This window comes from Parasteatoda tepidariorum, chromosome 5 (genome assembly GCF_982258835.1).
Source record: "Parasteatoda tepidariorum strain Cologne lab strain chromosome 5, Ptep-v5.0, whole genome shotgun sequence".
Taxonomy (NCBI): Eukaryota; Metazoa; Arthropoda; class Arachnida; order Araneae; family Theridiidae; genus Parasteatoda; species Parasteatoda tepidariorum.
Genome location: NC_141759.1, coordinates 90,507,204 through 90,522,840, shown reverse-complemented (window position 1 = coordinate 90,522,840; position 15,637 = coordinate 90,507,204). Strand labels below are relative to the sequence as shown.

General features: G+C 28.6%; 2 protein-coding genes across 2 annotated transcripts; one reads left to right on the top strand and one right to left on the bottom strand.

Annotated features, from left to right (window-relative positions):
• Nucleotides 1–5,126: 5,126 nt before the first annotated feature.
• On the bottom strand, nt 5,127–8,881 carry LOC107457438 (gamma-tubulin complex component 3 homolog). Its single transcript, XM_016075597.5, has one exon. It carries the CDS (start codon nt 8,752–8,754, stop codon nt 6,088–6,090), a length of 2,667 nt encoding a protein of 888 aa, XP_015931083.3. The 5' UTR covers nt 8,755–8,881; the 3' UTR covers nt 5,127–6,087.
• A 237-nt stretch (nt 8,882–9,118) lies between these two features.
• On the top strand, nt 9,119–15,127 carry Gnpnat (glucosamine 6-phosphate N-acetyltransferase). The gene is made up of 6 exons (XM_016075596.5): nt 9,119–9,283; nt 9,394–9,547; nt 10,259–10,321; nt 11,489–11,619; nt 12,481–12,542; nt 14,721–15,127. The coding sequence occupies exons 1-6, from the start codon at nt 9,257–9,259 to the stop codon at nt 14,872–14,874; spliced, it is 591 nt and encodes a 196-aa protein (XP_015931082.1). The 5' UTR covers nt 9,119–9,256; the 3' UTR covers nt 14,875–15,127.
• Nucleotides 15,128–15,637: the final 510 nt, after the last annotated feature.

Sequence of the window (15,637 nt, the reverse complement as noted above, 5' to 3'; positions counted from 1 at the left end):
ATTCAAAAAAAAAAATTAAAATCGTAAATATTTTAGTAATAACTAGAGTTCATGCCAGTATGACGGCAATTGCAGCCAAATGCTCTGCAAAAGTGCTCACTGAAACTATACACATGGGCAACAAATTTGGCATCTTTAAATATGTTGGGATTTTACAAAATAGTACTGAAAATTAGTTTCTCACACCGTATTCTACGCATTTAAAAAAAAAATTGTTGCTCTAATTTTATTTTTCTACCTGTGGTATGTATGCAATTCAAATGGATTTGATGAAAGTATCTGCTATAAAAATGTTTCAATTTAAATGTTAAAATTTCCAATTTACATGTGCTGTGCTTTGCATTCGTGAACCAACAGCATAATTGTTCATCTATAAAACAATTTTTTTTTCTTTTTAAATTGACTTTATTTAAAATTTTTAGATAATTAATTATAATATTTTGTCAGCTCTTACTTTCTCTGTTTTTGTTTATTTGGTCTCATCATTTTAATCTCTATGTTGAATTTATTTGCAAATATAATTTTAGCTTTTTTTACTTAATTTTCATAAATACTTATTTTTAATAAACATGGGGTAATGAACCCTATTAGTATTAGGGTGTTATAGGTAGCATTTAATAATTTTTGATGTGTACAAAACATGAACTATGTAATTGTTAAGTTCAAATTTTTTTTCTCAAGTCATGCTACCATATTAAGTTTATGAATGTAGTCCCATTGCTGCCAACATTGGAGAAATAAAATAACGGAGATTTTACTAGCAACATTTTTTTAGGCGCTACGAGTAAAGTTTTGATACATCATGTATAATCATGTAAGTCAAAAAGAGTAATTCAAAATTTGAAATAATATAAGATTACATTTAACGAAGTAAAAAATATGTGCATAAATCTTAATCTAAAGATGTTTTAAACCAATATTTATAATTACTTAAACTTTTATTTTATAACCATCGTTGAACAACCAATCCAATTATTGGGTTTACGACTACTAAAGTTCAACTATGTAGCCTTGTAATTTTGAACTCACTACAGAAGACAAGGGAACTCCTGTATCAAGTATAGGGAAAAATTTGCCATCGAGGAATACTTCAACTTTTAACACTCAACATTCTGCAGTACTGGCAATAGCACCATCTGTTGAGGAATAGGAGAAGTATTTTTGCCATCAGCAGATATATTTTATCGCCAAAAGAATTTTTTTTTATTAATTTCTTTAACAAATACAGAGAAAATTGAGAATAAACAGATGAACAGGAGATAGTCGTAAAATACAAGAGTCTTTGTTAAAAAAACAGGAGACTTGGAAGGCATGTAGTCTTATTGTACAACTAAATTTCAATTGCTGGCATGAACCCCAGTAATAACAATAACCTCAAAACAGATTTGGTTAACTTTTGAACTGATAAGAACCAGAAGTTCTACTATAAGCACGGGAACACTAAGTGACCATAAAGATGGCGATTGAGCAGAATGAGAAATATTTGACTTATTAAATGACATTTCTTGTATAGAAAAAATTATGTTTTACTTAAGATTAATATACTGAAATTACTATCTTGCCAGCATTTCCTTAGAAAAGAAAATGTATAGAGAATAATTTAGCCAAGAGGCTATTTTAGGGCGTTCAAGAAAAAGTATGGAAGATTTTTTCTTCTATAAAGGGTCACAGTTTTATCCTATTACTCTTAACAAGTAAACCAAAAAAATAACCTTTTTTGATAGGATTAAATTAAATGTTAAAATTAATAAAATTTGATCAACTAATATTTCTCAACTGATCAGTTGTTTTGAGGAAAACTAAATAATCTAATTCAATGCAAAATAATTATTTATTTTGAATTTTAAAAAAACTACAGAGTGGGAGGATTACATCAAAAGTAAGAGCCCGGTTCCAAAATTAATGGAGTGAATCTGCAGCACTATTTTTACACTTAAGCCTATGATCAAGTAACAGAAAAAGAAATATCTTTTTGTTTTTTACGGTGTTTTAAAAGAAAATTTCAGTAATTCCCCGCCATTTGTTTGTTTTCTTTTTAAAATCAAAACTTATATGAAAAACTATCTGCAGTCTCAGGCTGCGTAGCCAGATTTTTCAACAAAAAAAGCACCTTTTAAGTACTCAAAAAATATTTTTAAACACTTTCCAAAAAAAAAAAATCCTTATTAGGATCTGTGCAGTGACAAAAAATATTTTTTTCTATTGATGAAAGTTAATTTATGAACATAAAATCAATAAAATTCAAAAAAAATTTCACAAACTTCACATAATCATGATAAAATAACTAGTTTCTAATAAGTATTGCAGAGAAAATTGTGAAAATCATGTATTTTTTGTAATTTAGAACGACAATCTACACGGCAAAGAAAAAATCTCTTTTTAAAAGATAGAACATAAAGCATTTTTTACAAACCCTGAATAAAAAAAAGCATCTTTAGGGGCCTTTATAAAATGTAAATCAAAAATGAACACTTTTTAAAAACCCTACACACCCCCGAGTCTGTAATAATCTGAAACGCCTTCTGCTGCTGCTGCTGCAGTAGGGTTTTTGCTGCAGGGAATAAGTGCTATAAATTTGATTGTTTTGTGAAAAATTAAATATGTAATGGGAAAATATGTAATTTAATGAGAATAATAATTTAATTTAAACGTGATAATATAGACTCCTCTGTCGAATTGACCTATTCTCCTTAACATCCGAAGTCTTTCATTTTAAACCAACCTGAGTATGATGGAAATGGAGATTGTCATGAGTACCAAGCACCAGTTAAGCTTCATTCCTAGTACGCTACACAGAACAGCTTGTAATTATTTATCTATAAATCAGAACTTTTTTTTAGTGTCACTTTTAGAATTTATTTTCAGTAAAAAAAAAGAAAAACATGTCTAATTGATTACTTTCATTTAAATTATAAAAAATAATTTTTTTTTATCCTACTCTTCCCACTTACATGTTTTGAGCTAGAAAAATATATAAGCTAGTATAGAAATTTAAATTTGAAATAAACTCGAGATGGGTAAAATATTTTTTTCAAAATGGATTATATTTATCTGTAACTGAGTCATAATTAATAGCATGCTACAGTATGGGATTAAACCTATAATTTAATATCATAGAAGTAGACATCAGCTATAAACTTAAAACATTTCATACTCTGCAGAACAAAATCACATGGTGGTACAAACTGAACTTTACCCCTCCCAAAAAAAAGGAGAAACTAAGCAATATTATTGAATATTTGGTAACCACTGAATAGTAATGAAGCCATTAAATAAGAGAATTATTTTTTTTTTCAGTTATCTCATGACAAAGTCGAAAGTTTCTTTTGTTTGAGACACATAATAGTTTAACAAAAACTATCTGCAGTCGAATTAGGATTTTTTGCATTGTACACCTAGATTTGAAAATGAACAACCATCTTATAGTTTGTCTAAAATAAGAACTCCCCCAGATATTCATCTGGACCTGTGGCAGTGACTATGGTAAAAGGTATGACTATTGCTCGAGTCGCTATGACAAGCTATTGCTATGTGCGGGGTCACTGTTTTGGAGTGGGATGGCGAGAGAAAAGGAATCTCTTTCTTCGGTCTATTGTGATTGTCCTAGAGTGAAGGTACCCTCCCTAAAATGTGCCATTCTTGTTTCCATAGCACCAGGTGGCCTAAGACTTTGTGGCAGGAGGTGTTCTTAGCTTAGACAAACTATACTTCCGTTCAATCTACAAATCCAGTATCTTGATTAATTGCTACTTAGTTGATTACCCTTCCCACTGAAGACAAGATAGGTGAAAGATGAAATTATTTACCAAAAAATATATGTAAGCAATACACAACTAGAAAAGCTTCTAAAAAACTCTAAACTCAGTGGCGCGACAGCCCATAGAGGGCCAAGGCCTACTGTGCCCATCTCAGTTTTCTTGACCTTGGGCTCTGGGGTGCAGGAGCAGATGTCCCAGTCAGGTGGTCAGTCGAACGCGGAACCCCCAGTGTTTAGTTCCCAAGCATGCTTGGTACTCATTTATCGACCCACTGAAGGGATGAAAGGCTGGCTGAACCTTGCCCGGCCCGAGGATCGAACCAGGGACCTGTGCCACGACCGCTCAGCCACCGGGCGTCAGAAAAGCTTCTAATAAAATTAAAATATAGTACACTAAAAATTTGTCTAATCAGAATGTAAGGGAGTCTGCAAATTCTGAAGACTAAAACACCAAAAACCTACATTCTTACTATTACCTAATTTTCAGGAAAAAAATAAATACACAGGGTGCATAGCCACATCTTTCAACAAGAAATAAGTACCTTTTAAGCACTCACAAAATATTTTTAAGCACTATATACATTAACAAAATGCTAAATAATTTTCAAAGACTTCGGTTCGATATCATAGGGCGGAAAATGAAGCCTGAATTTGAGAATAATCTTGCAAAATGCAGCAGAGTTGCACATGTGAGTGCACTAATCTCACCGAACCCAGCTCAGTCTAGGAACAAGCAAAATACAAGTATTTTATCAAACATGTAAAATTATTGGCGCTTTCATACACTATGAACCGGCGGAACGCCAAAACAGATTGTGGTTTAATGAATTGTGAAAACGTTGAATAGAACAATGTGAAAAGCATGCTTTTGCATAATACGTGGTAAAAATCGACATGGTAAAGAAAAAAATCTCATTTTCAAAAAGGGAAAATTAAGCACTTTTTAAAAACACAACGCACCATGATATATAAATATATTTAGAAAAATTAAAATGGTTGTTACATTAATTAATAAAGATAAAAATAAAAAAAAACGAGTGGTAGATTAATACTTAATTTTAATTTAGTGAAGTTAAAGGAGATGGGGTATTTATCAAGAATTTATCTGTATTTTACTTTGCATTTCAATTAGTCTTTAGAAGAAAAAAATTAATAAATTTCAGAAAATTCAGGTTACATGAACTTTCCTGTTATGTATTCCAGATAGCCCAGCTTTTAGAGGAATAAAAGCTGATGTATCCAACAAAAGATAAAATGGTTAAGAGCAAGCTCAGAACTTAGTTTGCAAACCATATAAAATGAACTGCATAAGCTGTTCTGGAGACATAAGAGCATACAAATAAAATAAATAAATAGAAATTACATCAACTACAAGACTGTGCATCCTTTATTTTCATTCAATTAAATACAAATTCACATTTTTAAAGCAAAGAAATTATAAAAAAATTTAAATTCAAAAAAAAAAATTTAAACTAATTTTTTTTTTCAATTCAAATGTAGAATCTGGCAGAATATGTAGTGCTTTTTGTATTATTAAACTTGTAATTTAAATATCATAATTATTAATGTTGTATAAGATATTTTAAGCTAAGTCTTTTGTTTTAATTATCAATAATTAATTTTTATTTGTCAACATCTTTCAGATAACAATTAAATGCATAAACTATATTAACTCTCCAACAACTAGATTTGCAATGAAGTATAAATTTTTTTACATGAAAGAAGCATTTCTACTTCAAATAACTCAAGAAACTAGTGTAACACTAACGTTAAAAGGACAATTAAACAATACAATATTTTCTTAATATAACAGAACTTAATTAATCACACTACATAATTATTATAAAAAGGACAAACAATTTTCTTTTAAAAACAACAATCAATCAAATCATTAAAAGTAAACATTCTAAAAAAAGGTATTGATGTTTAGTAAACATTTTAAACTAAAAGAACTAGTTTTGCAAATAGCATGAAATACATATCTTACAAATATACATGACATATATTACACAAGGATAAATATTTTAATATAAATACGTAACAAATATTTTAGTAAATGCAATTAACACTCCAAGTCTGTGATACAACTTGTTACAGTGAATATACAATTTTGTAGTAAGTAGACATTTTACAATGCTATACATATAAAGCGGAAGCAAATAAAAAAGATTGCTACTTAACTTATTTTACATATTTACAAAATTTCAAAGAAAATAATTCATATCTGTACACATTTAACTAACACCAATTGCGGTTTAATTGCACAACAGTTAATAGAATGCCTGAAAGAAAATGAACATGTTTTTACAAAACTACAAAAAAAAAGGACATTATTTTATAGATTTTCTGCGATTTTGGTAGGTTAAGGAAGACTGCAGCCGCCTGTTTTTGCGTTTGAAGTGTTCATTAAAATCCAGCCTAAAGCTCAAAAACCGAAGATTCGGATCGTCTTGGTCGTTCAGCATGATCAAAAATTTCTGTACAAACTCCTCGTATTTGCTAGATAAAATTTTCAACTGCCTTTTGGTATCAGGAATACGCTCGATCAATGCATGAAGGGGTTCGGTATATTCTTTTTTTTGTTTTTCAGTAATACCCCATTCATCTTTAGAAGTTTTCATTTGAACTAATTCATCCATTTCATTCAACTTTTGAATAACTAAATTCACTTTATCCCAAAACTTTTCTTGAATTTGATCAAAAGCAATAATTTGATCATAAATAGACTTCAACTGAGTCCTGAGGATGAAGGAGTCCTCATCGAGGAGCGCCCGAGATAGCAACATATCGAGAAAATTTTCGTGAGCGGCTATAACCTGGTCTAAATCTTGAGCTGATGATATCTTCAACAATAAATCGGCCCAGCAGCACTCCATTACTTCAAATGCCATGTAATATTGCATTTGTTGCACAAAATGCACCATTTGCGATAGAATAATATGGCACTGATACAATACCGGAGTTATTTCAGGTACTCGAGCTTGGCACTTAAGATAGGAAGAGCGTGAGTGAGATATTTTGCTAAGAATATATTCCATTCTTTTAGCTCTCCAGAGAGTATTAAACAACCTATGATATGAATTCATTGAGTTGGCGGTAAAAACCGTACCGATAGGACCATCAACATGGTAATCGAGGCAAAATACATCCCAACCCACATCACCGACATCGACTTTCAGCAACCTCACATCCAGACGTTGAAGCACTTCCGGATTATGAAACTGGGCGTTAGTAGCACGAATGGCGCTTTCTAATATTCCAGTTAAGTTATGAATATACAAATTTTTTCCTGGTTTAGCGAGATCATTGTCTAAAAGATCCATTAGATGTCTAATAAAATCACCTTGTCCTAGCAGAAAGTAGTTTCTCATAGCGAGCAAATGATCCATCAAGTCGTATTTATCGTGCAATACCTGAAGAACGGTTTTACTGGTTTTAACGTAATTCTTCTCCAAAATGTTTTCAAAATTTGCGTCTTTCTCCTGAGAGAACAAAGATTCCGTACTCAGAAGTTCCAGAGCCTTGATTTTTCGATTTTCATCTCTGACGAAAGTATTATCTTGGCACACTTGATGTAAAAAGTTAATTGCTTTTCCGGTAGAGAGGATCTTTCTAGCTTGATCCATTGTAATAAAAGATGGAATCATGGCTTTGTTCAGATAATATTTATCCTGCCATAGATTTGCATCTGGTACTGCAACATTAGCTGCCACAAAAAACTCACCAAAAGTGTCTTCTAATTCTCCGCAATATATCCAATTACTTAACATCTTAAATAATGGTCGAGTTACATCACACAGTAAATTCTGTATAAGAGATCGTACGAATTGATCCCCATGCTGTAAATGAGAATATAAAACGGAGGCTAATTCGCCTCCCTTTTTCTTTCTACATGCTTCCACGACAGATGTAAGAATTTTAAGCTGTGTATGAGGTTCAAATATCCACACTGATAATCTATGCAAAGTTAAGCTGTTGGAGTTAGTGTAAGTTTGATTTAAAGCAACTTCTTGAGTTAGCAAGGATTCAAGTTCAGCTATTAGTTTGTAATACTCAACCAACTTGGACTTCAATGCTGCGACAAAACTTTGAGAAATTAGACCAGATGATTTTTCATTATTAGGATGTTTACAATAATCGTCAACCTGGCAATACATCCACCCCAGCTCCAAAAATCTCAAAGTGATCCGCTTAACCGGATTTGGAAAGTCTTCCTTGAAAGTTACCCGAAAATCTTTCTTTTCCGGTTCCCAATGAATTATTTCTCCTCTCAACCCTTGCATTGCATACAAAACATCATGCAGCAACGGTTTTAAATTAGACAAGCTACAAGCAAGAGATCCTAAATTTGAGTCATCAGATCTAGCTGTCAAAGCTCTTTCTATCGACGGATCTGGCTTCCCAATATTATGAAGAGAACTTTGTTTCTCCAAATTGGAGAATAATGACGCAACTCTAGTATGTGACATATCAGTTTGTGGTTTAAAGTTAGACTTATTGGCACACGGATGAAATAGAAGATCTGACATTAAGTTATCTGTATTGTGATTTTTAAAATAATCATTTAAATCTGGAGTGTATGAATGAGGTCTGTTGATTCTTTTTACCAAATCACGTGGGTTCAGTCCCAAATCGAAGTCTGTAAGACCAGGTTTTGAGATATTATTCTCCGACTTGGTCTTTTCTTGATCAGAACCGTACAAACAATATAAAAAATTGAGGACATTCTCCCTATTTTTTAAAATTTTACTTTTTCGTATACTGTGATGTAGCTTTTCAAATTTTAAAGCATTTTCAATTTTATTTTCGATCATAAATTTTTTTTTAATTTTGTCAGATACTGAAGATTCATCAATATCGTGATTATTCAGAGAGCAACTTAAAAGTTCCGATGCATGTATGGTCTCACGTTTGACAGATTCAGGAGGTTTCTTCAGAATATGGCTCACTAATTTTTCAACAAACTCGTTTGATGAACTATTAAAACGAGAGGCCATATTACATAAACGTCGCAATTAGTTTAAATAAAATTTTGCCGTTTAGATTTCAGTACTGATCAACATAAAAGAAAAGTAAACACCGTTATTAAAATCCGCGACAATTTATGGTTACGAAAACAGTTAAATAAAATTATTTGACTGTAAACTTAATTACCACGGTTACGATCAAGATTATTCTCGACTACACTTCGATGTGAATTACGGGCTTATTATTAGAACAAACAAAATAAAAAAGATTTACTCACTTAAAATGAATACTTTTTTCAGCTTTTATGGATAAAGTATCCAGTTTTCGTTATGTTTATAAAATTAAATGATAAGAAACGGAAACTAAAAGTTGTATTCCAAGTGTATGGCAACTATCTATTACCGAACGTAAGCAGACGATTCCGGAATGCTGTCAATAAATCCTTGAAACAACATTTTATTGGAGTGAATTGAGATTTATGCCTTAGGGATAAGTCATTGGAAGTAAAATTTCTTCTTGTTAAGAAAAGCTATGAATTCTAACAATTACGAAGAAAATGTACGCGAAAAATTTCATTTGTTTTTAATTCATTTTTATTTATATCTTACTTTTATATTTATATATACTCACTTTTATATATACTAATATTTTAATATTTGCTATTACAGTGCAATGTTGATGACGATTATATCTACCCACCTGAAATTTTGAAAAAATTAGACTACAAGAAAAACTACGTGAATTTCAATCCTCCTATTTCTATATTAAACCCTGGAGAAAATTTAATACTAAGACCTCTTTGTCTAAATGATTATAATAAAGGTAATTTTTCTTATTTATTTTATAAATATTGAATAAAATGTCATTGTTAAGAAACTGCTTTGATGTGTACCAGAATTCTCTCTTTGCTAAACTGTAGGTTTTCATGTCGTTATATGTCTACACTTTTAAAAAATATGTAAAATAGATACTGCATTATATTTTCTGTATTACTAAAAATACATGTCTTATGTCATGTTTTATATAATTCACCTATCTTAGCACTTCTAAAAATATGCTTTACAATTTTTATATAACTGTAGGAAAAATATTTGCATTACTATAATGTTTTTTTTTATTTTTTTTTTATTTTAAAAAATGATAAGTTAAAAAAAATAAGTCTTCTTTTATATTATTTGTTTTCATTCTTTTAACACTGGTTGAAATTGTTATAAAATTGGTTATTGCAATAAGGATATTAACGAAAAACCTAAAAACAGTTCAATTTTCAGATACAAAATATTTTTTGAAAAAAAATCCATTTTATGTATGTTATTAAAAATAGATTCTACATTTTTTAAATATTTTTTTTATTGTTTTATTTTTATGCTCCATTCATATGTGTCTTTGATGCATGAGACCAATATTGTTTAATCAAGTGCTGTTGCAAAACATAAAAAATAATAATAAATTAGCAAGAAATAAAATAAACAGTTGAAATAGATCTTAGATGTTATTAAGAAAAAGTATTACTTAAAATATTTTTTTTCTTAGGTTATTTAGATTTATTAGCTCAACTTACAAGAGTAGGAGAGGTGTCTGAACAAACATTCAAAGGTATGTTTAAAACTTTAAGATTAAGTTATAAAAATATTCAATGTAGAAATTTTTACTTTTTTACCAATTAATTTAAGCTATTATAAAAATAAAAAAAATTTCATTGTTTTTTTTTTAGATATTTTTGTATTTTGTACTTTATCTATAATAGGTATTTTGTGAGAAAATGTTGTAATTATTTTCTCAGGCCAAAAAATTAAAATTTTTGCGCTATTTTTAAAAAAAAAAAAAAAAAACAAACAAGCAAAGTTTTGCTAAAAACTTTATTGCTCTTATGATTTTTCAACTGATTTAATTAGGCATAACTTTTTAATGCAGGTCATTTGTTTATAATATCAAACAAATTTTGCTTTCTTATTAAGAAAAAAAAGCTTTATTTGAAATTAAAAGGTTATTAGAAATTTATCTATTTTAGCATTTTTTTAATTTTCAATAAATCTGTGTATATATATATATATATATATATGTATATATATATATATACAGTACAGAACCCGTTATCCGGAAATCAGAAAACCGGAAAACCAAAAAACCGGAACGAAATTCGATAAATTTTCCCACCATTTTTAAAACTTTTTTTTTTTTCCTCATAAGATTTTAGGATTTTTCTTTCTTTTTTGAAAGATGTTTACCTTACCATCATTTTGGAAATAATCATTAGTGTATTACTCCATCGTTTTTTCTTCTTTTTAAGATTATTTCCAAAAAAAATTTTTTTTTAGTTGGATTTAACAATAAAAAAACGGCTTTTTGTAGCGATTCAGAAAACCGGAAAAATCAGTTATCCGGAATAGCGATAGTCCCGATCGTTCCGGATAATCGGTTCCCTACTGTATATATTTCAACATTTTTCGTGAATAAAATTTTACCAATTTGTCTTACAATAAATAATAAATTATATAAATTCCGTCATTGAACGTCGTTTTTATGGGATGGCTGCTTATTTTTACTAAAAGTGCAAAAAGGGAGCATTTATAGGGATCAAAGGGCAGGCAGGGTGGGTGGCCCATCTAATAACGCTTAGGGAGAGCACTGGTAATTGCTTCCATAAATTACTTAAATTCAAAATGATCCAATAGTTTTCTAGTTCAACTACTCTTTATAGCAAAACTCATTGTGAATATCGTGATATACTTGCTGTTTAATTTGTATCTTTATATTTAACAGAAACATTCCAAGAAATGAAGTCTGCAAAAAATAGATATTTCATTACTGTTATAGAAGATTTAACTACGAACCAGATTATAGGCACTGCTACGTTATTTGTTGAAAGGAAATTTATACACTCTGCTGGTTTGGTATGTATTCATATTTATAGTGAAAAGGTAATATAAAAAATTAAACAAAAGCATAGTTAAATATTATTTGCAATTATAAATTAACATTTCTACTTGTATGCTTCATTAAAAGGTAATTCCGCTTTTTATTATTGTCGTATTAGCTGGCTTTAAAAGCATGTAGATGTATGCTTTTTTAAAGTCTGCAAATAGGACATTCCCAAATGATGGAATTGTCTTAAAATATAATATACTGTATTTGAGTTTAAACATTTTTAAATGGAATTACGAATAATTAATGCTTACCTAAATCACCAGTATAATTTATTAAAAGAATGAAAATAACTTAATGAAATTTGAAAAAAAATAATTGAACTATTCATTAAGAATATCAAAGAATAGAAAAATTCAAAGCCACACCAGGTTCAGAATATTAAAATATACAGTTGCATTTTTCGGATTCTGTTGAACTGCTATAGTTCATAATGAATATCAAAGGATAGAAAAATTCAAAGCCACATCAGGTTCAGAATATTAAAATATACAAATAAGTTTTTCGGATTCTGTTGAACTGCTGTAATTCATAATGAATATCTAAGAATAGAAAAATTCAAAGCCACATCAGATTCAGAATATCAAAAAATACCAATACATTTTTCTGAATCACAATTAGAGAAATCTTCACAATCTAAAATACGGATTTATATATTTTTAATTCATATATATTTTGTTTTTATCTATTTTTACTTCCTGTATTTCAATAACTTATTTTTTTCAGTGTGCTAGTATATTCATTATCTCATTTTTAATCATACTTATGTTGTTAAAACCGAAGTACTTTTTTAAAAAATTTATATTTCATTAAAAAAAATGTTTTTATAGAGAGGAAGATTAGAAGATGTTGTAATCAGTAATGACTATAGAGGCAAACAATTGGGTAAATTGTAAGTATGCAGCAATTTTTAATTCATTGCATTCTATATTAAATGATTTAACAGATTAAAACAAAAAAGATATATTATTTAAATTTCATATCAATGTTGCCATTACATTAAAAATTAAAATTTATTCAAAAAATAAGAATTTTAAGTTTATATATCTTAGTGGAGGGAAATAAAATTGATCACACTAATTTCTTACAACCAAACTTTAATTGAGTTGGTAAGTTTTAAGTATGTTTTAATTTCTAATTCATTGTCTATTTAATGTTTTATTAATCGATTGAGCAAAATAACTATATTTTTTGGAATAGCTATGATTGATTGGTATGATTTTGGTGGTATAAGAGCCAAAAAAGCCTATACTGCAATCGAAAATAACAAACTTATAGAAATTTCTAATGCCTTATGTATACTAATTACTAATGTTAATAGTCTCTTAATAAAAAAATTAATTATGATTTATTTAAACAATTAAGGTAACAAAAATAATATGGCTGAAATAAATTAACCCAATATAACAAATGAAATTTATTTAATTTAGTCTGGAAAAATTAGTTTTTTATCAAGAAGGAAAAAGAGAGAGAAATTAAGATTATAGTAATTACTATTGTTTGAAACTTCATTAAATCTTTTATTTTTATTGAGGAAGAAAATAACATTTCTGCAATAAACTGTCAAAATCTAAGATTTTAAGTTAATGTAACAAAATGTTGAAATTGAGTAAAATGTTGTCTTTTACAATGTCTGTTATGATATGATGTATTTAAACTTTGGATGGCATTAAATTATTTCAGGAAAATATTTTTTTTTAATTCAGAGCAGTGTGATCACATCATAGTAACTCATACAAAAAATTTTAAGCATGTACAAAGTTGCCTACACGTACGCTTTTTTCAAAATATTTTATGAAGTGGTAAACAGTTAAAAACTGAAGTTTGCTGAATTTTTGGTAATTTTGCACTACTATTTTAAAAGCCTCACCACAAGTGAGCTGGACATGTGGCTTTTCAATCATTCACATATAGTGGTGTGGAAAGCAATTTTGAATCAAATTTACAAATCAAAAGAATCATACATTAAAACATAAACTTATCTGCCACTTGAAAATATTTTCCCAAAAAACATAGAAAGTTAGCAGCCCTGTTTGTGTAACTGTGGTAGTATATTTTGCAATACAGCTGATAACCATTTAAAGAACTCCTTTAATTTCATATTTAACATTTTCCTTTGAACAACATAGCAAAGCTGGTTTTTTGATTTAGGAAGTCTGTAATTTAAAATTTTGAAAAAGCCCTGATTGATGATCAGAAAGTTAATATACAAACATGGTATTATACCTTGAAACGTTTAAATGTCTCTATAAACAAAATATAAGTCTTTTTTCTCCATACAGTATAGGCTAGATGTATAGAGTACAACATATTACAATAAGTCCGCTATTATAACACGTTTCCAAGACATTGACAAGATTATTATGTTAAAGAAACAAAAATTTTATGTTAATTACTTGCTAAAAGTTATTAGTCTCACATTATTGCAGCAATTTTTTTGAGAGAAATTCTTTTTTTTCTACTGCTTAAGTCGAGCAATATTATTTCAAAAAATACAAATTGGAAGATATTTTTTATTAGTTTCTGGTATCAATATAGAAAAAGAATAAAGAAGCATCAATTCATCATTATGTTTAATCTTTTTTGTTATGAAGTTATGTGTGGGCAACCAACAACCGAGCTATCTTCTTACAAAAAAATGTGCTGTATTGACGAAGCCTGTTACACACTTCAGAAAAATTAATCAAAAAAATTTTTTGACCACGTACCTACAGTGCAACCTTATTTCTCATAACAGCTTACTATTGGAATCAATATTCAGTGTTATGAATGAAGTCGAAAACTATTGCAATAGGTTTTTCTTGCATCTTGCTTAAACTATCGATCTACAATCTGTAAAAAAAAAAAAAAACAGCCCTCTCTAATTACGATATAGCTAAATCGAATTAGTTATTCAAAATGAAAGGGAAAGAGATAAATATGTCTTTTAATTAATTTATTTATTTTTTGCTGTTTCATTCTAAAATAAATTTGTTTATAATGATGCAGTAAAAACAATTCCTTTTGCTATTGTGAATTTTCGTTATAACGAACTTTTATTGATAAATTTGAAGTTTTTCTTTCTTTTTAGGGTTGTTATCACAATAAGGTTGCTAGCAGAGCACATAGGATGCTATAAAATGTCTCTTGATTGTAAGGACAAAATGGTGAAATTCTATAATCAATTTGGTTTCATTTGTGAAAGTGGCAACAGCAACATGATGACTATTAGATTCAAGGAGTAAAGAGGATAATTACGGGTTGTTATTTATTATACCACACTATGATGAACAATGAGAAACATCCTTGCGCACAAAATTGAAGGATTGTACTTTATTTTTATTGTTGAAAGTCATTATTTTTCTTAGTTGATTTGCATTTATTTTTCTTACCACTGTTTGTATTAGGAAGTATTTTACAACAAATTACTGTACTTAAATGTTTTTTTTTTTTCAAAAAGTTTATAAATATTGGATATTAAATGGTTGTTGAAAGTAATCTGATTTCATTACTAAAACAAAAACAAACAAAAATACATGTTTCACACATTACACAGTTTCGAGAAATTTAAAAAAAAAATTAGTTACCTACAGTTCATAAATTCTGTTTGGGTAATATTGTTCATCATACACTTTCTACATATTTAAACAAAAAACGCTATTACAATTTCTAGATTGTGTTTGGAACAAAATCTAAATATCATATTTTACAATTTAATATATAAATACTACTTTATCATGTTTAAGAAGGTAAAAGTTGTTTTACTATGAATTTAATAAAATATTTATAGGAGCATTGCTGATAAACATTATTTTGTGAAAATTTTATATAAGATGTTTAATTAAACTACTGTAGAAATAGTATAAAAACTAAGAATAAATTTTATATATCTTCACATGAAAGTGAGGTATTTATTAATAGCCTAATTATATAAATTTTCACTTAAATGTATAAATAACGCTTGTTAGTAAAAAGTTATTTATAACAGTCTAATACTAACTTTAAATG

Excerpts from the sequence above, each read along its gene's own strand:
- LOC107457438 (XM_016075597.5), bottom strand. The coding sequence starts at position 8,754 with ATGGCCTCTCGTTTTAATAGTTCATCAAACGAGTTTGTTGAAAAATTA.
- Gnpnat (XM_016075596.5), top strand. The coding sequence starts at position 9,257 with ATGAATTCTAACAATTACGAAGAAAAT. Across the intron at positions 9,284-9,393 it reads CTAACAATTACGAAGAAAAT|TGCAATGTTGATGACGATTA; the intron begins GTACGCGAAAAA and ends TTGCTATTACAG. Across the intron at positions 12,543-14,720 it reads GGCAAACAATTGGGTAAATT|GGTTGTTATCACAATAAGGT; the intron begins GTAAGTATGCAG and ends CTTTCTTTTTAG.